Raw genomic sequence first — 26,992 nt, forward strand, 5'->3', positions numbered from 1 at the left:
TCCGCCTCTTCACGTACAGCCCCGACATCAGTTCCATTTCCACCTCTCCCGCTTTTTATCACTCGAGTTGTCGGGGGCGCTCACATCGTAGCCTTATGCATGGATACTGCGATATTTGCAAGTTTTGGACAGCGCCAGCGATATTTGGATAAGTGTAAGTAAATGTTTATTATTATTAGGTTATGCGGAAGGAAAATCTGCGGCTGGCCGCACTGTAACTGTCGAGCGCACCGGGATGGGGGGGGGGGGGAAGTAGAGGAGTTAAAAGGCCAGAGAGATGACAGCAGAGAGAATAGAGTAGTAATAAGGCAATTATTTAGGTATATGCGACAGAGTGGCAACGCAAAATTTTATTCATAGTTCCTTTGTGGAGACCTCCGCGCTCATCGGCACTGCTTAGTGTAAATTCACGTGCACACGGCTTTGTTTATAGTATATTATTATATTTATATATGCATGATAAGAAGAAAGATGCGCATGAAACAAAAGAAGAAAAAAGAATCTGGAAACACTTAATACAGTCGCATATCCGTTGGTTCACTTTCTCTAAAACACACACACACACACGCACACAATGGCCTCCATGGTCCGGTAAAAAGTGTCGCAACCGTGGACCAAAAGCGAAACTTTCAGAAAGTCGTCCAACGACGGTGCGGGCTCAAGGTCCATCCAGTGATGGTTTCTTTTAAGCACTGCGGACACGCACAAAGCACGTGGTCTATAATATACGGTAGAGTGTCGTTCTCATAGTCCAGGATATCTGCACCGCTGATAAGATGACGATAGTGTCGAGCAAAAGTCAAGCCAAATCTCAATCTATGTAGGACACCCTTGAAAATGTTTGCACCCTTTGGGGCTTGTCCCACAACAATAATCGCTATTTGTCTTGCTTGCGTTTCCTTTCTTGAAAACTCAGCGCTCGCTACTTTCCTGTCGAGAATGCTGTGTCACGCTGATAACGCGCAAGCCTTTCGTGACTTGCGTAGAGTTCCATATTACTCTATAACTAGAGGGACTGGAGCTGCGATCGTTCAGCTATCATGGGAATGATGGGAAGTACAGGCTACGCGGATTGGTATTCTATGAATTGGTGAACTTGTCTGCAGTTGTGGCTTCGCTCCAAGCGCAGTTGCTATAACCCGCAGTTGGGTAGCGCGAGGCAAACTGTCTGTCTTTGTTCTGTTGCTCGAAGAGGCGATAGCACGCTGGGCCAGTGGCTGGGCCGATGTTTGTGACACGGCGTGGTGATGAAGCCCTGACGAGAAAGCGACGTCATCGTAAAGGTTGAAAGAACGTGTTTTGGCGGTTTTGAACTTGGTTTATTAAGTGTGTTAGGTTGGCGCCGTAGCGTTACGCGCCTAATCAAACTTCAGAAGAGCAAAAGAAGGTACTACTGATACAACCACGATACTACGTACATGTTCTATGCTTAAAACCTTTAAAGCACGTAGGAAACGTGGCGTGGGGGCTTAAGTGGGGCTTTCACTAAAATGCACCGCGAATGTGCATCCACTGGTGCTTTCTTCTGGGATGACTGACCGGGCCGGCGTTTACCGGTTCACCGGTTGTATGCCATATATGCACTGCGTGACCTTCCCAGCTCGATGATTTTCTTTTGATGTCAAATACCGCATCTACTGGGTTCTAAGCACCCCCTTTTTTTCACTATCGCGATGGCCAAAGTGAGGGGGGGTGCTTAGATTCGAAAAATCTAGAATGACCTCCCCCCCCTCCCTCTTTTCGTTGTGACATTACGATGAAACGGGTGCAAGAAAAAACATTTTATTTTGCAAACATTCCAAAGAAAAATCGGTGCGGACAGTGAACCCACCGCTCGTGTAGGATGCTCAGTCACTGTCACTGCCACTCGAGTTCATTGCACCGCTTGAACCGCTTGCTCTGGGTATCCCACAAGGTCGTCTTCCGTTCCGTCGAAGTTGCTTGTGATCGAGCACTTCTTAAGTGATTTGACCACAACGTCCACTTGGACCCTCTTCCATGCGTCCGAAATCCACTTTGCGATGGTTGACGGGGACGCTTTCTGCAGCTTTCCCGTCGGCGTCTTCTTCCGGTAAGGGTTTCGCAACCACTCTTCGTACTCCTGTCGGATATTGGCTTTGAAGGGCTTGTTGACTGAAACGTCCAGGGGTTGCAGCACTGGTGTCATGCCACCCGGAATCACAACCAAGTCGCTATTGATGTTCCGAAGCTTTGTCTTTACCTCCGGGGTCAGATGGCCGCGAAACGCGTCCAACAGAAGCATCGACCGCGTGCCTGCATGTCAGCCTGGCAATGATTCCAGAATGAGCAAGCGCGTTTGGCGGCCTTGGCTACGCGCTCTTCCTAACAAATAGGGGGGGTGCTTAGATTCGCATGCAAACTTCTTTCCCAACTTTTTCGCGAAAATACGGTAGAATAGCAGCTTTCCCCATTTGCTTTTTGATCCACACTGCTATCTTCCAGTCTCTTGCCGTTCCACGTAACACCTTGGTCAGTCGCTCTTTGCGCGGTCAGTATGTAGATGCAACTTACTGTTTTGCTACAGCTGTTTGGCTTCTTCTACATGCTTATATTGGCAGTGCGAGCCTTAAAGCTGTGAAGTCTAGCGGCGTAATTTTTATTTATTTTTATTTATTTCCTACTGCCAGCGTGTTTTACAGGCCCTAGGCATGTGTTCGGTTTTTAATAATCTGTCAGGAACCTTTTTCTACTAGTGATGCTGACTGCAATTAATAGACGGCTGACTGCTTGCCTAACGCATTTTGTTCACTACATAGGCAGTTTTACTTCTAGCGGCTTGACAATCAAATTTGATTGAGGACTTCATTACGCATTGCTCGTTTATGTGCTTCATTGAAATGTGTGTCTCAGGGCATTTGAGAACTTACTTGTGGTAGGAAAGGTTGCTGCTTCATGGCTGTAGTCTGCTGTCGCAAAATGGGTGAGGGCAAAGCCACGCCATAACAGCTGCTGGTGTGCGCTTCAGAAGAAGTGGTACGTCAACATAATATGTAATGAAGCATACTCGTAGGGGGCCACAAGCGTCCCAGCTATCACTGCAGCAGACGTACTTAGAAGTACTTGAAGATGTTCAGCAACCGTGACAGCGGACGCATCCTTTCGAAAGAGGGAGATATTTTGCAAGTACCTGTCGTCTGCGTAAATGTCTCGCGTCCGCAGCGAGCAGGCGTCGTAGCAGACGACACCTTTAGCATTTCTCTCAAAGACGCAACACTTTCTTACAATACAAAATTTTGATTTCCATAAATACTTGATAAGTATTTTTATGTAAGCACCTGCGCGGTTCTTATTGCTGTTGTAAAAATAAATAAATATTTCCTGGCGCTGAATCGGGAACAAAATTGCAGAACAATGCACACCCTGGTGGTAAACCGTGCTTCGATATCAGTCATATAAAGTTTATGTAATGTATTGTGCATTATATAAATTACTGCAGAGATAAAATTAGAGTTTACGGGAAAATATTTTAGTATAGCTTCGTCTACTGCGCCAGACGCAAACGTCACTAGTATAAAGATTGAAGTCAATCCGAAGCCTGTGCTTCCATCGTTCCCATGTAGGTTGAGGCAACGCTCAGGAGAGCCCTCGTAGACGCTAGCGCCACATTTTCCTCTAGGGTATTTATTTAGAAACTCTATGGTAACTGGTAAAAACCGGGCTCGCAGCTTTAAAGGAAGAAAATGCGAGCAAGACAGCTGACGATTATCGTTGCGGGACAAGATAAGCCTCAAAGGGCGTACACATTTTAAAGAGTGGGTGCTTGCGTGGCTCCTTTGGATGCTGCGTGGTAATCCTGAGTCGAAGCTCGGGATCCTGTGAAGGTAGGTGGCGACAAATGTGGCCTGGCCCTGAGCTGATTCTCAAGAGTTGCAGCAGCCTTACTTAGCAGTAGTCGCAAGGGGTCGGCCAGAGACGTAACCACATGCCATAATCACATGCATGGATCGTATTTTCGGTGCCGAATTGGAACGTCTATTATAAACGGTAAGTTGACCGTACCCGGCAAAAATTAGCCTTTGGCGTGTCAGTCTAAGCAGATATACCGTGCACGAACTTTCGACGCGGCGTGACGCGAATCTAACGCGCCGACGCTGAGGATGCGCCGGAAATACGCTCCATGTGGTTGATCACCTCTACTGTAGTGGCTTACGGGAAAAAGCTGTCCTAGCCGACACAAGTCAGAAGGTCGGTGCAACTCAGCCAAAGAATTGCACGGTATACAATCCTTTACCGCGTTCTTTCCAGACCAGCAAGCACGCACCGCGCGCATAAAGGTCTTATATTCAAGAATCTCGATCGTCGAGGAAAAGCCGTATATATACACACACTGGTGCTGCTGTTCGTGACAGGCGTGAGAAAAGCGCGTGATACGCCACACGTATACGACGTGTGTACGTATACTTACACACTCGCTTGCGTGCATCCTCCCCCCACCCCCACCCCCTCCACCAGCCGCAGGCTGAGTGGGTCCCATGTCGCGGGACTGACTGTTGTCGCTCGCGAGATCCTGTTTCGTGCCGAGCGCGGCTTCTCGCCAGACGAGTCGAGAGAGAGGCGCCGCGCGATCTTTGACACCGCTGAGCGACCAGCGCAACGGGGTTGTGCGCTGCACGATGTGGGTGCGCACCGCTATTTCTGGAAAGAAAAGAGACCCGGACAGAGAGAGAGAGAAAGGATTGCGCCCCGCAGCCGGCCCACGCGCGCAGCCTATTCTGGCACCTACCCTCGTTGAACGAGTCCGCATGCATGCACGCAGGTTGAGGAGCGGGACGTTCCTGAGGATGGGGAAGGATAACGGGCGCCGATCGTTTCCTTTTCTTCCGAGCCGCTCTCGAAGATCGGCGCGCGACGCATGGTCGCCGGGTTCGATGACCGGCGGCGGCTCCTTGAGTGAGTCACACGTCCGCTCGAGAGTAAAAGTGGGCCACAGTGGTTGCGAGCTGCCGGCTTGCTTCGCTCGCTGGGAAGCTTTGTCGTCGGCCCTCCGCGTAGCCTTGATTCGCATCTCTCGCCCCTACCACAGCGTGCGGCCGGCGGGGGGAAGTGCGATAGTCGGCGCTGGGACCCCCGTTCCCCCCGCGCTCCTCCCCCACCCGCCGCTGATCGACGCGGAAATGACCATCAAGCGCTCAAGCTCTGACGCGAGAAAGAACGTCGGCGAGAGCAGGGAGCAGCTCCTGTACGCGGGAACTATGTTTTCTTTCTTTCTTTGTGCGCCCATTCGCGAGTTGAGGGTATGGAGAGAGCGTTACAGTGTTGAATTTCTTGCCCGGTTTCGAAGAATGGGCCGGCGGTCGGTTGCTCGTATTTGATGAGCAGAGCGGAAAAGAAGATTACGGAAATGAAGAAGGAAACAGAAAAAGATTACATTATGAAAAAAAGAAGAGCTGCATGTGTTTGCGTGTGTGGTTGGGGGGAGGGGGAGGAAACGAGTTTTCTGGCACGCCCGGTCGTCTCCTCCCGCGACCCATAAGCGGCGTTTACATGAACGGAACAAGCGGCGCATCGCATTTCTAGCGCATCGCATCGATGCAAACATTGGTGAAACATGCGAATCGCGTGTCTCACGCGGTGCGTGTTAAACGTTGCCGTATCGCATCGAGGGAGAGAGCCAAAGTGTGACGGCTTCCGACGTGCGCTCTCCTCCAATCACCGGAGGAAGCGCACTCCCCCGAAACGGGCTCCGGCTGGCTTCCGGCGAAAGGGGACATGTGAACACTGTCGCGCAGTGTTGTCGCGATACCCTGATAAAAGCGATGCGGTAATGCCGCATTCGTGTAAACAAGGCCAATGAGTAGGTCCCACCGATTTGGAACCACCGATTTGACTCCTGAAATAATCATGTACGCAGACGACATGAACGTGTTCTTCGCATCTAAAGAGCAACAAGCACTCGAAACAAATGTAAACCATTATCTGTCAGTTCTTTCATGCTGGCTAAGGGTCAATCGAATGCAATTAAATACAAAAAAGACGACATACATCATATTTCATGCATTTCTTAAAATTATAAACAAGGAGTTGATAATTACATTTGATGGAGAGTCTATTAATAGAGTCCAAACAGAAAAACTTCTTGGTATAATATTTGAAGAACACCTATCCTGGAATGTTCATATCAATAGTCTAGCAGTAGAGCTTGCAAAGTGTGTGGGGTGTTTACACAAAGCGGCCGCTTTCATTCCTGTGTGGCTAATGAAATCTATGTATTACGCATTGTTTTACTCCAAACTATGTTATGGGAATTTAGTATGGGAAACAACAACACGTGGTAATTACGATAAATTACTGGTATTACAAAAACGAGTACTACGCTGCTACGAACGTTATTAAGGGAACCCACGGGATCTCAGAACACCACCTTTATTTTTAAAACATGATATGTTAAGAGCTGACCAAATATGTTATTACAAGCTACTACAATTTGTGCATCATGAAAAATTATACATAAATGACAACGTTGACAAATCATCTTACTACTTTAGAGAACAAAAGCGACGCATGCCAATAACACGGACTAACTATGGAAAACAATCCATGATATATCAAATAACATCGCTTCTTAATAAACTGGAAAGAGATTTGGACTTCAAAGTTAGTCGAAACCTCTTTAAGAAACAGCTAAAGAATGTATTATTAATCAATGCATCCACTGTTACTTTATCCAATTAAAAAAATTCCTTGTATTTTAGGCATCTTTGTTTATATTGTCTGCAACACATATTGTTAAGTTGATTATAACACTGTGCATACGAAGCTCTCGTAGTTATATTGTTAGGAGGGTACGGAAGAAACTGGTACATAATAAGCCGATCAATGAGTTAGCGGTAAGAGGGAAAATAGAGCAATTCCGGATCAAGCTACAGAACAGGTATTCGGCCTTAACTCAGGAAGAGGACCTTAGTGTTGAAGATATGAACGATAATCTTATGGGCATCATTAAGGAATGTGCAATAGAAGTCAGTGGTAACTCCGTTAGACAGGATTCCAGTAAGCTATCACAGGAGACGAAAGATCTGATTAAGAAACGCCAATGAAAGCCTCTAACCCTGCAGCAAGAATAGAACTGGCAGAAAGTTAATAATCAAGCGTAAGACAGCTGACATACGGAAATATAATGTGGATAGAATTGAGCATCCTTTCAGGAACGGAGGAAGCCTAAAAGCTGTGAAGAAGAAACTGGGAATAGGCAAGAATCAGATGTATGCGTTAAGAGACATAGCCGGCAATATCATTACTAATATGGATGATATCGTTCAAGTGGCTGAGGAGTTCTATAGAGATTTATACAGTACCAGTGGCACCAACGACGTTAATGGAAGAGAGAATAGTCTAGAGGAATTTGAAATCCCACAAGTAACGCCGGAAGAAGTAAGGAAAGCCTTGGGAGCTATGCAAAGGGGGAAGGCAGCTGGAGGGATATTGTGGTTGTTGTTGTATAAATGAAAATTGACACATGCTGCGAACTTTTTTTTACTATGTATTTATTATGTTTATGTGTAATCGGTACAGAGATATCGTACCGGTACAGGTAGGTATCGGTACAGAGGTATGTAATTGGTACAGAGGTAAAGGTATTGCCATACCTTTAGCTTCTGTACCTTTCTTGAAGAAACAAATTCAAGAAAAATAAAGAATCTGAATTTGCACGAGATTATCGAGGTCTAAATTACAGACCTCCTCGGTACAGGCCAACGGTTGTCAACGCAGATTTGTGGAACTTTCAGAAACAGTATACCCAAGTGGCTTAGCGTACGCAAAACCCCAAATCTGTAGGATATGCGCGGCGTTGCGCTGCTGGGCTCTAGGTCTCGGGTTCGATCCCGGTGGTCGCATTTCACTGGGGGGCGCGATGCGCAAAAGTACCCGTGCCACTTGTGCAGGGTGCACGTGAAGGAACCACAGCTGGTCAAAATCAATCCTTAGTCCCCCATCACGGCGCGCCTCATGACCAAACGAGGCGCGTAGTACAGACAGGCTGGCGGGCCAAAACGAGAACTAAGTTTTAAACAAGTCTTCGGGTGATCTTGTACCTAGACAGACAAGCTACACTCAAGTCACAACGATAGCGCTGAGCACGCCTTCATCGGTCGTCGAATCTTAACTTGAAGTGTACGCCCACCGTTTATGCCTCCGTCGCCGAACATTCCTCAGCTTCCCAGGTTACAATGTCTATCAGAACAATAAGGTCTCCCGGCCCGATACGGCAATTCTTATGCAAAAGCACCTCACTGCCAATCACTCCCAATTCGACAGCGTCGATATAGAGCACGATTTTCTAGAAATTATTCCTCGCAAAAATAATGCACCTGGCCTTTACATTCTCAATATCTATAGTCGTCCACAAAACAAACATCACCGCTTTGACTCCCTTTTCGCTCAAGCTATTTCCGCTGCCACCCACCACCCCCTCCTAATCCTTGGAGATTTCAACGCACCCAACCATTTGTGGGGTCACTCCGTTTCTACTCCTAAGGGCAGAGCCCTATGGATCCACATACAAGACCACAGACTCACATTACATAACGACATCGATGCACCAACCAGGCTAGGCAATAGCGTAGCTAAGGACACCTCCCCCGATCTTACGCTTACACACAGAATTCAACACGTCACATGGCACAACTCACAAGTTAACCTCGGCTGCGACCATTACATCATTACCATCACACTACAATTCAAACACAAACCCTTTGCACCCAAACGCCTCAGCCTTACCAATTGGGACAACTTTCGAGAGGCCCGCCAGATATCAGCTCCCACAAACATTCAAGACATTTCAGAATGGGTTCAGCAACTACACGCAGACGCCCAGACGCCCAGACGCACACTACCACTCTGCCCTCCGAAACCGCTCTCACTACGGTTGATTCCAAGCTTCTACACATGTGGGAAGCCAAACAGTCTCTTCTCAAATGGTGGAAGAGGCAACGGTTCAACCGAAAACTAAGACTCAGAATTGCCAAATTAGACCTCTAGATCCAGGAGTACGCCACAAAACTGGCCTGCCAGCAGTGGGGCCAGGTATGTGAAAGCATGCATGACAACCTCGATAACAAGCGCACATGGCAACTCTTGCGACACTTATTAGACCCTACCACATCGCGCACACACCACAACCATAGCATAAACAAACTGCTGCATGCACACAAAAACAATCTCAACGGATTCTTCGACGACCTCCGCCATAAACATCTGCCTCCCGCTCAGAAGTATGACATGGCAAAATATACTGGCGAACCCAACGACCTACTTAGCGCCGCTATCACGGAAGCAGAGGTTCGCCATGCCCTCGCCACCCTGCGCACAATGTCAGCACCAGGCCCCGACCTTATTAACAATAAAATACTCCGCAATCTAGACGACAACTCTGTCACAGCCATCACGGCATACTTCAATCACTGCTTTGACACTGGCACCCTCCCTAGTTCGTGGAAAGATGCCAGGGTAATTTTTATCCCAAAGCCAAACAAACCCCTCAACACTTCTAATCTCAGGCCTATATCACTAACCTCTTGTCTAGGTAAAACACTCGAGCACGTCATCCTCAACCGACTCAGTAAATACATGGAGGACAACAATCTTTATCCATCAGAAATGGTAGGTTTTCGAAAATCTCTCTCATGCCAAGATATCATGCTTCCAATGAAGCATGACATCATTACACCCAATAGCAGTCTAGATACGCAAGCAATTCTCAGTCTGGACCTCCACGGCGCCTTCAATAACGTTTCACATTCCGCCATCCTCCGAGAGCTTAATCTCATTGGGGTTGGCAGAAAGACATATGACTACATATTTACCTTCTTATCCAACCGTACCGCAACGATACACACAGGCACAGAGCAATCCCTTTCATACGCTTTAGGTAGCTACGGCACGCCCCAAGGCTCAGTGCTGTCCCCTTTTCTTTTTAATCTTTCTATGATGCCGATGGTGCAAGCATTGCGGTCTATTCCCGATCTCAAGTTTTCACTCTACGCCGATGCCATCACTCTTTGGACGACTGGCGGCTCCGACGGAAAGATTCAAGACACTCTACAGGCCGCAGCAGACGCCGTCGTGGCTCATGCCGGGGCTATGAATCTCACATGCTCCCCTCAAAAATCCGAGCTGCTACTTCTGCCATCCCACCGGGGGAGCGGAAAACACATGTCTAGCATAGAGGTAATCCTAAACCACATCCCCGTTACTAGAGTGGACAGGCTCCGGGTGCTCGGTTTACACATTCAAAGCAACCGGCTCAACACATATACTTTACATACACTCCAGACCACAGTCGATCACACCCTGCGTCTTCTAGGGCGAGTCTCCAATAAACATGGCGGACTAAAGGAGGCCGAACTTCTCCGCTTGATTCAGGCCTTCGTTATCAGTAAGATTACATTCGCAACACCATATCTACATTTCCTTAAATCAGAATCAGATAAGATCGACACTCTTTTACGCAAAATATATAAATTCGCTCGCGGGGTCCCGATACGTACCTCCACTGAAAGGCTAATGCTTACTGGAACTTTCAACACACTTTCTGAACTCACAGAAGCCCACCTCACATTCCAATATAGCAGACTTTCTAACACCGCAACAGGTCGACACATTCTACAAACTCTTTCTATCACTCCGGCACCCATCATCAAGACTAAATACACCATTCCACATCACATACACGAGAACCTCTGCATCCCCCCACTTCCTAAAAACATGCACCCTGTGCATCACAAACAGCGCAAGAGGCAGCGAGCAAAGGCTCTCCAAAAACAATTCTCCACCTCTAAAGACGTGCTCTATGTTGATGCAGCCGAATATGGGAACAGAAATCATTACGCAATATCAGTCATTAACTCTCACGGGCAGGTCGCTGCGGCCGCCTCCATTCCTGGCTCTTCCTCGGAGGAGGCGGAGGAAGCGGCCATAGCCCTGGCCCTCACAATTCCAAATTCATCAATTATCGTTAGCGACTCCAAAGCAGCCATATATAACTTCGGAGCGGGTAGGGTCTCTAAGCCAGCTTTTTCTCTCCTCTTGGCTCATCCTTTCAATCAAACTGTGGCATTAATCTGGACTCCCGCGCATGCGGGCCTTGCCGGAAACGAGGCGGCTCATGCCAGTGCCCGAGGATTTACAGTCCGGGCTCAGGCATCAGATGCGTCGGACCTCGCCAAGGAGGAGGCGCCGTTTACAGCGCGGGATCGACTTATTACTTACCACGATATCTGCACACACTACCGATTAGACCGCTTAACCTTTCCGCCACTCATGGACAAATCCCCGCGTAGGTGTGAAGTTCTGTGGCGACAGCTGCAGACTCGCACCTTTCCGTCCCCTTACCTCCTCCACCGCATTCATCCCGCCATTTACCTTTCTCCCTGTTGTAAATTCTGTGTATCTCCCAGAGCAGACTTAAACCATATCATGTGGGGGTGCCCTAAGCACCCCCTTCCCCCTTTCCTCAAGCAATTAATATCTAGTGAGGAGCAGTGGGAGGCTGCCTTGCGCAGCTCCAGGCCCGATCTTCAGGAGGCCATCCTGGAGTGGGCTGAGAGGATAAAGGAGGCCTACTTCAAGTAGTTCCTCCCCTCACCCTCTATTCCATTGCCCCCTTTCGTTTAAAGAGGGATAAATGAAGTTTTTCATCATCATCATCACAGCGTTAATCGCTTTCGCTCGGTAGATGTGACTCCTTCTTCGCTGCAGAATAGGCTACAACGTTCAAGAAATATTACGCGCTGCAACGATAACTGGTTAGCAGTGGTATAATGTGTTGAAAAATGGCCCCTGCCAAAAAAAAAAGTTAAACAATTGTGCACGTGACACAACGGTATGTAGTATCTCCTTCACATCGCCTAAAACAGAGCTACGGCTATGCGCAATAAAATTTCGTTCACTGTTTCTGAAACAATTCTGAGTCCACCGGGCCATATTCTTGTGAATTAATCTTCGTTCTTATTTTTAGCCTGCACGCGTTTTCATTTTAACAAGAACGGCATCGATATACGGGCTGATGCACACTATATATCTCGCCTCAACGACCAATGCGTCAGACACGCGCATGACACTGTCTCGGTTATGTACACCCGTGAGCAAAAGTATGCGGACCAGGAATTGCACGATAAAGCCCATTTTCTCCTCTGTCTGTGAATGCAACTCGAAATCAGACTGCAGCCCAAACTTGGCATTACGAATTTTATAGTGCACTCTCGTCAGTTTCCGTTTATGCGTATTATTTACGAATAAATTCGGGTTTCTTCGGCGACCCTGTGGTCCGTATACTCTCGCTCACGGGTGTATATATATATATATATATATATATATATATATATATATATATATATATATATATATCCTCCTCAGACCCAAATGTATCTATGGGGCACAATAGCTTCTCACGCTGGTTTGAATTGTCAACTGATATGTTAGGAACGTGAAAAGCACTTTTTAAAAGTGTAAATAACACGGTTAGATTCTTAAAGCTGCATCACCATGTACGCGGAGGAAGTAACCATCTCCTCATGTTCACTATGGTAAAGAAAAAACTGCATTTAATTCTATAAACACTAGATAGGAAGGGGTGACAACCTGTTGTACATAGCGATGTTGCTGCTGCGTCCAATTTTTTTTCGCGCAATGTCGAGGAATTCGAAACACTTCAAGGCTGCTGTCCCCCGCCGCCTGCGACAACACAGAAGCCTAGATCAATTTAGTTTCAAATTTATCGAAAGCGGATGACAAGAATATGAGTAAACCACTTCCGTACAGTTCCACATGCAATGGACTTCAAATCTAGTTTGAATATTTTGAGTGATCGCTTCCGAAATTCAAATAAAGGAAGGAGAAAAAGAAACCGATTGCAGGCAATGTGCAATACAGTGCACGAGGGTTGTATAAATATACTTACACGCACGCACACTCGTGCAAAGAGAGAGAGAGAGAGAGAGAGAGAGAGAGAGAGAGAGAGAGAGAGAGAGAGAGCAGCTTTTCAGTGGCCGCAGCCAGTCGGGCGAATGCGCGTATGCCGATGAAGGTGCAGCCCGTGACCTCGCCCCCCCCCCCCCCCCCCTTTCCCTGCACTGCACACTGCATGTTCTGGGAGCCCGTACAGACTGGCTCAGAATGCGTGGCGAAGAAAGCACGGGACCGGTGGCGGAGGCTCGTTCTGATTCCGTTCCCTCGCCTTTCGGCGGCACGAAGCGGGCGCATGCACCGTCTCGGGTCAAGTGCACGTATCGATGACCCTCAAGCACGGCGGTCGGGGGATCGGCGTCGCGCGGGCGTTGGGCTGTTGATCCCGACCACCGCCGGGCTGCTATGTAGATCGTGCACGCTGCGTGGTGCGCACACCGCTTGCGTACGGCGAAGAAATGCAAACGCCGGCCGCGGTGGCCAGGGTTCTTGCGAGGTCAGCGGATATATATATATATATATATATATATATATATATATATATATATATATATATATATATATATATATATATATATATATATATAATATTTGGCGCTCTGCTGCTGAGCGCGAGGTCAGCGGTTCGATTCAGTGGCGCAGCGGCCTCGTTGCAAGGGACGTGGGGTGCAACAAAAGCGCTTGTGCGTTTGCATTTAGGCGAGCTTTAGAGATTGCTCCACGTGGACAAAGTTATGTGTCCCCCTGCACACTCCCACCACTACGCGGCGTCTCTCATAGTGAGGATGTTGCTTTGAGACGCTAAACTCACTCAGTCAGGTCAGTGAATGAATCAATGAATGAATGAATCAATCAATCAACCAATCAATTTTTTAGAGGCGGCACTCCAAGCGTTGCTTGAGAGCAATATCACGTGGGTTTATTGTAATGCTGCGTTCGTGAACAGATGTTATTTTTGAGCAATGCGCGTAATATTCTGACAGTTGATACCAAAATGTCTTGGTAGGTTGAAAAGCTTTATTGACTGTTGGTGCAGAAAGAAAAATGTCGTTACACAAGAAAGGGAGTGTATAAAGGGTCAGGGGGATGTATTCCGCAAGGATCCAGGTAGTGGACCTATTCATTTCGCCAGCTGCTGAAGTGGTGATTGGCTGGGGCGCCTATCTACTACTGACGCGTACTCCGACCCAGCGAATCAGAACTTCAGCAGCAGACGAAATGGACATGTCTACTAGGTGGACACTCGCATAATGCCTCCCACGGGTACGGTACGGCACCATAACTACCAACCATGCATATATATATATATATGTGTTTACCGCTAGTCGTAGCCCGCCGGTCGCATTTTGCGGAGTTCCCTCTCTACGTGAAACCAGCGTGCACCTAGAGCTAAGGATTCGCGCTAACATTATCTTTCACTCACGATGGAATAAAGCAGACCTCCGCATACTTGCTGAGCCGAACATGATGTCGAACGTTATATTCTAGAATTCTCAGTAGCTGCTTTCTGGTGGCGGCGGAAGCCAAAAGCGTTTGCACGTGCTTGCACTTGTTGGTCCAAAATTAATTTTGGGACCTCTACCATACGCTGCTCGTCTTAGCCCAATCGTATCTTTGGACCATAAAACCTCATTAATATGAAATCTCCGTCATCCTAATAATCAGGCTGATCAAGCCCACTGCAATAACTATCTCGTATAGCTCTTTCGGTTCGTCGAATGAACACGACCTAACCCCACCGCCGCATTTACACTTTCTGGCGGTCTAGGCTTCTTTTTTTTTTTTTTCGCGCTTCCCTTCGTACCCGTTCTGCTGCTCTAACAGCATAACATAACATAACATAACATAACATAAGAAGGCATGAGCCTTCTTATGTTATGTGCTGGCTGTCACTAACTCTCTGTTCTGCAGCAAAACCTACGGGCTGCGCGCCAGCCAATCGAAATAGAGCACCAAAGGAAGGGCGCTGTTCTATAGCCCACCTCTAATCGTCCTTTCGCGCTACGACGACAGATTTGCTTCACGGAAGGAACAGCGACACGCAATGTGGGAGCACTTCTCCGAACACACAGCCGGTTGTCTTTAGCGGGGATAACACGAGCCCTATAGCTGTCGCTGTATACAGTACGGAATTATCGAGACGTAGTATAGATGGCTAAATTCTATATGAGGTGCTGTTGTGTTGAGCGTTAGGAGATTCAGCTTCTGTTCCGAGCTTGTCCGGAAGCCCACAGTTGCTTTGGGACACATAACCTTACTGTTTATTAATCATCACATGGGGCGTTCCGCCAAGTTTCAACGATTTGCGATCGCCGACCCCTATATTCAGTCTCACCAATTACGTACTAGTAAAACTATAGTGCCAGCCGGTCAGTAACGAGAGACGGTAGCGTGTTTCGGAGGCAATGCTGATCCTTCCCTGAAGCCTGCATTCAACCGGCCTCACGTAGAAAACTATAATCGGAGGACGGCGCGAGTACACATCTTCAGGTTTTATTGGTTGATGCGACCAATAATTTTCGCTGCCCTGCAGAAAGTTGGTGACACGAACTACAGCTTCGAAGTAGTCGTGCATTTGAAAAGACAGATGTGCGAATTGGTGTGACACGATGAAGCAGGGTGAGATCGAGGCGAACACAAAGGTAATACATAGTAAGCGAGAAGACTGAATGTATACTTAACATTTTATTCACGCCACATAGTGTTTCGAAACAGAAAGCAACTAAATATAGCAATTGGAAGGAAAAAACATGCGATATCATTAGCACATGCCATCGAAATCGCGGAGCCGCACGAATGCGAGATATATACTACTTATTCACATGGTTGTGCAGCTGACGGTCGACTAGCATACTCGATCATCTTGAAGGTGATACATTTGTAACGCTTTCGTAACCTCTCGACTAAGTTGATTAGGATTGCGTGCCAAGCGCGCTTCCTCTTGTATTGTCTTCCCTTCGCGTTCGCGTTTCGTGCCGTTTCATCACGTCAAGCATCTGTTTCCTTCTCTCTCGCTCTCTCCCTCTCGCCGTTTCCAGGCAGCTGCTGTTCCAGCAGAGCGCCAACATCCAGACACGAGGCCTTCTCGTCTCGCTGTTCATCAAGGCGTGCGGCACGGCCGAGCGCCACGCCGACCCCCCGGAAGTGGTTCTTCGCCGCCAGCAGCTGGTCGTCAACGCCACGGAGGAGTTCCACGCGGCACAGACCATACACGCGTCGGCGCGCAACGTGGCCACCACCGAGTGGGACCACCTAGACCCGCTCGTGTTGGACGACATGCAGACGGGCAACAAGATGACAGTGCTCGCCGGGGACTACTTCTTCGCCAAGGCCTTCCAGACCACCACGGACATTGGCATTCCCGTGGTGCGCAGACCGTGTGCGGAATCCACACAGTATAGCTCAATTACTGCATGCGAGCGTTGTCACCTGCATGCATATGACGCTGGTTGTTCCCTCGGTGCAGTTCCGATCAGGCGGTCGGAACTGCACCGAATTCCTTCTGGCGATAACCATCATCGTATTTGCGTATACCCTACAACATAATGCGGTAACCATCGGCCTTTTGCCTGCTCCGTTATGCCGTGCGGTAGTGCGACATGAGCTACGTTTACATCGACGCGACGGAGACGGGTTGAGTTGGCTTGTCGTACTGAAAACCATTTGTCGGGTACATATAGACTTAATAGCTCGAGTGTCGAGGCGAGTTCTGGCCAACCCGCCTGCAAGATGTAGGTTGGCTCGCCCAAACCCTTTGGCAGGATGCATGCGGTCAGGTAGGCATGGGTTTGCTCGACTTTTGACTCGATCCGCTCGCGTCGAGTTCGTGTAAGCGAAACTATGGCTAACGCTATGAAATTTTAGTATCTCGCTACCACTGTACAATTAGCATTACTCTTGGGTCCATCTACTAACCGGCGTTCTAGCCTTGCACGCCTATTCCTATAGCCCCCACTCGCTTCAGGGATCCTCGTATGGACGTTCCTTTCTCCATCGAAGAATTGGAGGCCACACTCGTTAGGTGCAGGCGATCTTTGTCATGAGGACCCGATGGCATCACATACTCTGCGCTTGAAAACCTTGGTCAAGAGGCCAGACATGCACTTCTTGGCCTATACAACACATCATCTCGTGACGGCTTGGTCCATACGACGTGGAAATCCAGTCGCCTTGTTCCACTCCTTAAGCCTGGCAAATCTCACTTGGAATTGTCATCTTACCGTCCAATAGCACTGGCCAGCTGCGTCGGCAGGGTAATGGAAAGAATGATCCTTACACGGCTAGAATGGTACTTTATATTTTACAACATCTATCTATCTGGCTTTCGACGTGGATGCTCGTCGATAGATAGCGTTATTGATCTTGTAACGTATGTACAACACCAGAAACACCCGAAACAAATTTCGGCGGCCTTATTCCTTTATGTTAAAGGTGCCTACGACAATGTAGAGCATCGTGCAATTCTGGACGCCTTAGAAGCTGTAGGGATTGATGGACCCGTCTTTCGCTGGATATGCAGCTATTTGAATGGAAGATCTTTCTTTATTCTGAGTGAAGACGGACCAGCGCCGTCTAGCTATACCAGTCGTGGTGTACCGCAACGCGGAGTACTCAGCCCTAACTTTTCAACCTGGTGCTCGTTGGTCTCGCCGATTCGTTACCGCAAACCGTACAGCTCTCCGCATATGCAAACGACACTTGCATATCGCCTTCAGGAGTGACAAGTGTCCAAGTCCACGTACGACTTTAGAAGGCTCAAGCGGCCGTGTCAACATACATAAGAAGGCAAGGCCTAGAGCTTCCACCAATGAACTGTGCACTCGTTGCATTTACTCGCAAAGCGATGGCCCCGTATGCTTTGCGGATCAATTAACAACATGTACCGTACAGACGAACGCACCGATTTCTTGGTGTCACCATTGACGGAGACTTGTCCTAGAGCCCTCACGTCTCGTACACAACAGAGTGTTTGGCGGCCATTGTGGGCCTTCTCGCGTTTCTCGGCGGGAAGTCCTGGGGCGCAACTGTACCATCAATGTTGCAGATATATAAAGCACTATTTTTGGGCTTCCTGCGGTACAGCTTATACATGTACCAGGAAATACTTGCGCTGCAAATGTCCGCCGACTCCAGAGTGTGCAAGCTCAAGCAATCAGAACTTGTCTCGGTCACCCAAAAATAACTTCATCGACCGCGACAACAATCTTAATCTGTCTTGCTTGCCCTTCCTTTCTTGAAAACGCTGCGCTCGCTACTTTCCTGTCGAGAATGCTCTGTCATGCTGATAACGCGCATGCCGTCCGTGACTTGGAAGTACCGGGCTCGCAGCGTTAAAGAAAGGAAATGCGGACGACACAGATGGCGATTATCGTTGTGTGGCAAGATACGACCCGAAGGATGTAATTTTGTTTAAGAGTGCACACTCTAAAAACAGTTGTACACTTTGGGGTGTATATTTGCCACACAACGATAACCGTCATAGGTCCTTCCCGCATTTCCTTTCTATAACGCTGTGAGCCCGGCACTTACGTCACGAACGGCTTGCGCGTTATCAGCATGACAGAGCTTTCTGGACAGGAATGTAGCGATCGCAGCGTTTTCAAGAAAGGAAACGCAAGTGAGACAGAATAAAATTATTGTTGTGTGGCAAATATACACCCCAAAGGGTGCATCTGTTTTAAGAGTGTATACAGCGACCGTGGTGTATGCTTAAAGACTAATTATTCGTAGACATTTTCAACTGGAAAGGTAAGTCAGGATGCCGAGCGGCTACATTGTCTGTTCCTTCGAAAATATGTTTAGATTAACCTCTGACATTAATATTACATAACGTTACAGCGTACGAAACAGGAAACGACGGCTTCGTATTAGCCTGGTCGACGCTGTAGCAGTGCTTTTGTTTGCCATCATATGCTGTCTTCGTTAGCGGAAATTGTCTTGCTGCCATTATTCTGGGCGTTACGTTTAAGCCGGCAGAGCACCATTGGGGGGCCTTGCAACGTGATCGAAAAGTGTCAGGCTAACGAACGATCAGGTACGGAGCCTCTGCATGAAGGTGATTCGGCACGGTAGTCGAAAATGCCTTCCCTCCCTTGCTACGGTACAGATGTTAATAATCACTAAAGTATTATCAAGCCGTCTGCTCTTGCTAGCTACCGTCTAAACTTGTGTAGTTCATAGGAGTTGCACCGAGCACACGTTCACAAAAGATATTGAAATTGCTTTGGAAAGAAAATTGGGGGAGGGTCGGTGAAGAGCGGACGCGAAGATGGAGATGGTTAATTGGCACCAAAGTGCAATTTGACCGAAGGCAATTTGTTCCCATGACGGAGGGATTGCGGGTATTGTTTCTCTGCCATACAGGTAGAGAAAGTTGACCGGTGGAGGGGCAGGCGGCTGTTGTACCACGTCGCTTTATGCAAAGCATACGTGTTACACATCAATTTCCGAGGGAAGCGTCACGTGCCAGATGTGCACCCCCCTCACCCTCCTGGTTATGCCCATGGTTTCAAGTGGACCGCAGATGTTGTTTTAAATATACATTAATGTCAGGATACATTGGCGCCTGAAAACGGCGTCGGCTTCAAATTTTCCGCGAGATCAATGCAGGAACAAAATACGTGCGAATTTAGCATCTGCCACCATAATGCTACGGAGCATAAAAAGTACTGGCAGTAATGCAGACTTTCTGCACTCGTCGGCTTCAACGCTCCACTAGCGCAAAGCCTTGCGGTGTAAGTGTAACTTCGTGTCCGTCAAGATCGGTAATGCCAAGGTACTTCGTTGCACCCCAGATGCTGGACGTGTTCGGTAAGGCCGTCGAGGACTACGTGCGGTCGTACTTCGAGAGCGACCTCAACGCAGTGCCTTTCGTGGATGCCATGTGGTGGGAGGCCAAGACCCACCTGAAGACTGCCAGTCTGCTGGCTTCCGCCTACAGGGCGGCAGCCATGGTCGGCGGCCATCAGAGCGAACTCCAGGACCAGGTCTACCAGCTCGGCAAGCACATCGCCCTCGCCTTTCAGGTGAGATACTGGAAAGCGAAGCTGTACAGGCTTAGTCTACATAAACTCGACGCGACCGGGTCGAGTGGGAGTACGAGCTGACCCAACCCGACCCGACCGCTTTTACATGCACCTTACCAAGGTGGTGGAGCGGGCCAACACACTCTGTGGGCGAGTTGATCGATCTATCCTCGACGCTCGCTAGGTGCGACTCGCTACGGTTTACGAGAACGCCACGACTACTTTACGGCCCGACGAGAGGACTCGACTCGACTTGACCCGACCCGACTTTATCGGGTGCATATAAACCTAGCTCATGAGCCAGAGTCAATTTTATGCTTCTGCGTAATAGCGCCACTGCGTTTGACTAGTACTCCTTGTTTCACGAGCAGCAACCAAATGTAGAGTGGAGGCGTGGTCGACTACGTGATGCATAATACCACCTAAGCAATCTTAAGCTAACCGCATTTGCCGTGGCCCTCACTCTGGCGCTGTTGAAATCGCTCAATTAAGGACGCGACAGCCATCACAGAGTCTCGTTCACCACGTTACCACCACAGCCACGTTACGCCTGAAAACTTGATGGCCCCGAAATGAAGAGAGAAGCACTACCTTGTTTTAAAGAGGACATTGCGTGTTTCTGTCATGGTGTTCCCGATCTTGTTGTATCGGACGGCTAGGCTGTAAATGACGTGCATTCGCTGTTTTCAACCAGAATTTTCATTTTCTTGTTCTTTTTTTTTGTTCAGCAGTGGAGCACGATTTACAGCACAGGATTTGGAAACACTGCTTCTAATTCTGAAAACGGATCGTAAATGGCTTGAGTAACAAGCTGAAGGATATACTGTTCCCTGTGTAGCATGTACTGTGTTTGCTCCACAACATACGGTGCTCATTAATTTTGGTAGCTCTGTCATGAGTAGATCATAATTGGTGACGAATAGATAATATCACTCAGGAATATATATTTTTTGAATTATTTTGCTAAATGTGCCTGCGGCAAAGGTTGAGGGTGATGAGCGCTACTTGTCTCTTAGGCAAGCAGTACTTATAAAAAACTAGTAGGTTAAAACAAACAAACGTGGGAAAAAACAAAGACGTCATTATTGTGATAGCCTATTGTTTTGTTCCCATTAGATGTCATTGAATATTCTCGCTTCTTCAGTTCGTGAGAGCACAATCAGATATAATTTGTAGCCACACCAACCCTATACCACATTACGTGGGAGTGCACACTACACAACATAGAACACCCAGGCACGAAGACCACGAGGGAGCAATGGGAGGCACTGCTGCCCAGCTCGGCCCTCCACGACCAGCTCAAGCTGATACAGAGAGCTGAGAAGATGGCAAGAGCCAGCGGAGCCCTGGACTAAGGGCCCCGACCATTAGCGGTTTTTCTGATTATTCTTTTAATAAAGTTTATCAATCTATCTATCTATGTCGCCAATAGATTCACGATTGTAACCTGTTGTCACAGTTTTAGGGTGAGTATTGTCAACTAGAAATATCTACTACTTCCGGAAAAAAACTTATTGGTACTGTAGCCAAGCGGTCGAGGCAGCAATGTATTTCGTTCCAATGGTACCGCCATATTCCAGTTTCGCCTGTATTAATACATCAAGTGCATGCGTGACGGAGACCTTGTGTAAAGGGCATCGTTAAAGCAATAAGCAGGGAACGGGAAAAGCTTGCGGCGAAGGCTGCAGAAAGCGCGAACGTCGAGCCCTAGCAAAGCTTTTTACACAAAATGTTTCTCCTTGTTTGCTTTTCGGTGACTTCTAGATACTTTCTGTTAAGATGCAACTTAATATCATGCTTAATTTTGCAAGAGAACTCTACAAAAGCGCCAACTCGAGTGTGCGTTGAAAACCGTGGTCATCTCGCAGGAAGAAAGAACCCCGCATTGGCTTTGTTTGCGTGTTGGCAATCTTTGGCCCCCTGACAACAACTTTCTGTTAACTTCTTTCAACGTGTGCAGACCTACCACGAAACCAGGCAATTCTTGGACACACCATACTCGACGGGCTCCAACTACGACGTCACTAGTCTTCCAGTAGTTTTGCATATGGAAACGCATCCTCACATGCTGGCCCGCCTCAAGGAGTCTGGAATGAAGAATCAACAGTTCTCAAAGGTTGGTGCGAAACTGCGACGGCAGCTAAACCTTGCATGCAGTTCATTGTTGTGCCTGTGTAGAAGCCATGCCAAAGAGAAGTTGGATTGGTAGATTACGATCCTTGAAGAGCGAATATCTAAATCTTTTTCTTCTGAGGAAACTTGGTAAGCGAGAAGGCACACCAAAACAAAAGATGGATTGCGACGGAGCACTAAATTTCCGGCACGTTCGCTTCTCGCGACATCACGGATTTTGACAGCGTATGATGGACGTTACTTGATTCTTTATCAATTAAAATATGCATTACATTGCTTATGGTATCAGGAAAAGGCTCAATTGGAAACTATTATACACGAAATAGGACAGATACGCGAAAATACTATGAAACACGTGACGTCACACTGAAGTACTTGCCGCCGCGGCTGAGTACGAAATTCAAGAAAAGGGAAGTTTGACCTTTTTTTTTTTTACGCCAGGTAAATGATCTACTTGATTTGATTTGCTAGTTCTGAAAAAAAAAATAGCCTGCCTGCCAAATTTGGTTCACTGTTCTCTCTTTAATAATTCTTCAAAAACGTTCCGAACGAGAAGAGCAAAGTATGAGAATCCGTAAATAAGTTACCGAACTGGTGCTCAGCCCAGAAATGCACCTGCTGTATACTGAACTATGGTCATTGTCTCCTTGCGAAGGTAGTCCTTTCATGTAACGGTACACTGCTCCCAGTGTTTTCTCGTCACTAAAACGCTTCCTGGAATTAGTCTCGAATCGCGCTTTGCGTTTGTTCGCCTTAACGGTTTCAGAGCGTTGGACGCTGAAAACGATACGTCTTGTAAGCAATAATCTAGCGGCGTGTTCATCCTCAACATTTACAGTTTGTTTTCGTCGCGACCAACACGCTCGCGTGAACAAATCATACCAGACTGTTTCTGGCATCGCCGACTGTCTACGCTTCGGTTTTGCCCTGCGACACGCCCTTCAGCTATAGGGTCTAGCCTCGGCTCACTCTAGCGAGAAAGGTTCAGCTAGTTAAATACGTCATGTAAGATATTGAGCAATGGCGAGGATGCTCTTTACGTCGATGAACAAGCAAGTTCCTATAACGCTGCGCGAGTGGATAATTTATAATGGAGCGTCCAGTTGGCTCCAGCCTTATGCGCTGAGTGACCTCTCCGAGGCGCTTAAGTATATTTCACTAATAATGCGAGTTATTAGTCTAGATCTCTGGTTTTAGCTGACAATGCACAACCCCACGAACATTCAAGGATGAAGGAAGCATGCTCTTGTTTGACTGTCTTGCCTATCACGCCTTCTTCTGTCTTAGGCACTCCAGGCTTCCCAATGCGAAGACTTTTGCTTGTTTGGCTTGGTGTTCGTAAGCCCAGGCACAAAGTATCGTCCTCTGTGATGAACATCAATATCAATGAGATCGTTCATCGTGGGGCGGCGAAGGTTTTGTCGAAATTCGACAAAACCTTCGGTTCGGTGGCCGGGATCGTACGGACGAGCTACAGCATGACGGTGCACGTTCAAAACAGACGTCAGGATTGCTTGCACTGTTTAGCATGACACCCTACGAGGTCGTCAACATCAAAAATAGTTTTAAACCTGTCATCTTACACGATATTTCTATTTTCGCAGCAGCTTTAAGGCTGACGGACACTTTCATCGTCTCTCGGTCATAGGATTGTTCAATAACATTGTAGATATTAATTTCGAATTTTGCATATTGAGCCACTGAACTTGAAGTTAGGCTTTTTTTTGTTTTCACTGTACAGTGAAATTGGGTGCACCTCTCTCAAGTCATAAAAGCATCTCTAGCAGAGAGAGAGAGAGAGAGAGAGAGAGAGAGAGAGAGAAGGGAAGAAGGAAAGGCAGGGAGAAACCAGACTGAGTCCAGTTTGCTACCCTACACAGAACTCCGTGTTGAAGTCACAATGCTGTGCGATACAATTGCCCATTTAACTAAATTGCTATGCCTGCTTTCGGATGAAACCTATGCGTTTCTTTCTATGTTCGCTATAGGGCCATCCGAGCATACCCAAGTTTATTCAGAGGCCTGTGAAATTTGCAGAGATGTGCTGACAACGATCACCCCATTTTGAACGTCACTCGCAGTACGCGTCAGAGGTTGCGTGGAATCAACTCAGAAGTCTGACGCTGCTTCACGACTCTCCCAATACGAACTGTGCTTCTGATTTGATATTGTTCGTAAAGATATTGAGGAGGGGTAAAAAAAGCGTGAGATGTGGTGCTTTGCGTGCGCCGGGCTGGTGACGAAAAAGACTGCCAGCCGTTTTCTGAACACTGTGCCAGTGGCCCCACCCGCTGTCCGTCATCGTGACCCAGCCCCTCCAGCGCATGCGCACGCACCAGCAAAATATGAGAGCCGCCGCACCATCCGTCTCCGTAATGCCACGTAATGGGACTCCAAGGCGCTTCGCAGCTACGACGTTGCGCTCGCCCGATTCCGAGCATGTTCATGTCGCCAAACGTTTCCGACACCCGCTTCACGCTAGACTGCTCATGCGGTACCAAGGAGAAAAGAGGAAATGTTGTAACCTCCTTTCAGAAACCGCGTAGGTTATGCGACGCCTCCAGGCCACGGCGAGCGCGTGGGTGAGCGAGTTCGTGAGCGTGTGAGCGCGTGAGTGAGCAAGTTCGTGAGCGTGTGATCGCGTGAGTGAGTGAGTGAGTGAGCGCGTGAGTGAGTGAGTGAGTGAGTGAGTGAGTGAGTGAGTGAGTGAGTGAGAGCACAAGCGAAGGGCGTGCGAACAGTGTGTAAAAGGCTGCATCCAACAAGATTCTAAGAGGTGTCGCGACAGGTCTTTAAAGTGGCATGCAAACGTACCGCAGCGTCACGCAACCATGGGCCGCTCTGACTGCCCCCTTTTCATTTGTCTCTTCCCCTCTCTTCCCCCTACTCCTTCGGACGTCCTGCGTGAACGCGGTCCGCTCGAAAGCTCCAGTCAGAAGTGCTGTCGGGCGACGCGCTGGAGCGGGCGCAGGTCATGCTGGGATACTACATCCAGGAGGCCCGGCTGCTGGCCAGGAGTCTCGGCCCCTCGGACGCCGCCAAGTCGCTTGTCACCATCGTCGGAAGCCTCAAGGACCTGTGACGACTCGCGTCTTGGGACAAGGCGACTTGTTCGCGAGCCAAAGCGTTACCCTTGATGTGTTTTCTTTTAGCTCTGTTTTTCAGGTGCTCAGCGGAACGGCGAAGCGTGCACGTGCATCACCTTCGTTTGGTCGGGGCTGACGCCGTGCACAAAATTTTTGCGAGCACTCGTTGTTGAAGTCACATGTCTAATTTGCGAGTTTCACACGTGTAAGCTGTTTCGCGCAAGCTGCTGTCCACGCGCCCACACTGAAAGTGGCGTGCCGAAGTGGGCAGCCTTGAAGTCGCGTTTTTTGCGGCTTCAGATATGCATGGCCAATTCGCAAACCAGGCGTTGTTAGCGAACGTCTCCACGGGACAGGTGTCGAGACGAGTACATGCCCTGTTTTCCGCAAGCCCCTTATTTTTTTGGAATCTCGTGCGAAATGTGTCCAGGGTAAGACATGGCGATCGCCTTATAGAACGAAGCCACTTTTATACAGACTACTGCAGAGATAGTATCTATGGTATATAGTCCCTCCCGAAGCTTTCCAGGTCTTCCAGACTTGCACCCACGGCGCCTTGGCCTTAGCGTGCGTTCGCTAGCGTTTGAAAGAAAGCTCTGTCGGTAGAGAGTACTAGCACAATGCAATATGCCAAACTTACTGTTCCTAAAGGAAGAAAAATTAAGTGGTAGAACAGCTAAGCACTGCAATGTCGGCATTCGCTTAGCTTAAACAATTCGACGAAGATAAGTCTTGGGACGATCTCTTGGTGTAGATGTCAACTGACACGGGTCCTTTGACCGTTTCTCTCGACATCTACACGAACAGCGAGTACTGCAACAACTTGTGCATGAACAAGGACCGTTGTTCACGCAGCGGGCCTTGAACCAAGTGAAGAATGACTGTTGTGACATATGAAAACAGTCAAAATTACTTGGGACGTACCGCATACGCGCCCGGTTGTCTCTGCCCAGTTCCCGAGTTATTGCTGCAGTTAGCATATTTCCCGCGAGTATGGCTTTGCAACTGTGTCCCGAGGCAATCAAGAGAAGGAAAATTATCTGGCCACTCCTTAGCGTCAGCACGCTACTCTTGCGTGTCGACTCTGCGCGGCCGGCTTTTCTATAGCTGGCCACGCGTATGACACGTGCCAATCGCACGCCAACACCTTGGCACACTATGAGACGCCAATGCTTTTCACGATGGTGGTGTTATGTAATGCTCAAGTTTGGTACACGTGAGCTTCCAGGTCAGGCAGGTCCCGTTACAGCATGGGTTCATCACGGGGATCGCAATACACCTGCAGGAGACTCCGTGGGGAGGTTTTCTGCAGTTGAAGCATAACGAAAGCTCGCGAGTTAGCAATTTTTCAGCACCGCATGCGTAATGAAGCAAGCCGCGTGACCTGCGGCCTTCGAAATATTAGACGAGCGCACTGCGCCTACTATAAATAATTTCATCATTGTTTTAGCGCCTTTATGTGATCAAAACTATATTGTTTTTTTAAGACGCAAGTTTTTATCAATATACGTAAGCAGTATGTGCACACAGCTAATATGGTGTTAACGCACGTGCGTGTGTGATATATTTTATGGAAAATAAAATGTCTACATGCTTCCTGCTCTGCGTTCATGTTGCTTGATTGCACTCCGAGTTGAATAACTGTACCCGCTTCAACTGCTGCGCCTAGACATGACGTAGGCAAATGGTATAGGGTAAGACTTTAGATGCACTAGTAAAGACTTCTTTCAACGAACACTGCACTGCTCAGCTATAAGCACTCGGTGGTGAAAGCTTTCCACGATGACAGCACCGCCCTAGCGAGCAGTGGAGGCGAAATTAGGG

The 26,992-nt window shown here is 48.1% G+C and overlaps 1 protein-coding gene across 1 annotated transcript in view; it reads left to right on the plus strand.

The window, feature by feature from the left end:
- The window catches only part of LOC142583119 (all trans-polyprenyl-diphosphate synthase PDSS2-like), a 38,431-nt gene extending 11,662 nt beyond the window's left edge, over window positions 1-26,769 (plus strand). The window contains exons 3-6 of the mRNA XM_075693447.1: window positions 15,963-16,290; window positions 19,719-19,949; window positions 21,910-22,065; window positions 25,009-26,769. Coding sequence (XP_075549562.1) covers window positions 15,963-16,290; window positions 19,719-19,949; window positions 21,910-22,065; window positions 25,009-25,164 — 871 coding nt within the window. The 3' untranslated portion in view covers window positions 25,165-26,769. The remainder of the gene's footprint in view (window positions 1-15,962; window positions 16,291-19,718; window positions 19,950-21,909; window positions 22,066-25,008) is intronic.
- Window positions 26,770-26,992: the final 223 nt, after the last annotated feature.

Source organism: Dermacentor variabilis, chromosome 5, assembly GCF_050947875.1.
Source record: "Dermacentor variabilis isolate Ectoservices chromosome 5, ASM5094787v1, whole genome shotgun sequence".
In the NCBI taxonomy this organism is placed as follows: Eukaryota; Metazoa; Arthropoda; class Arachnida; order Ixodida; family Ixodidae; genus Dermacentor; species Dermacentor variabilis.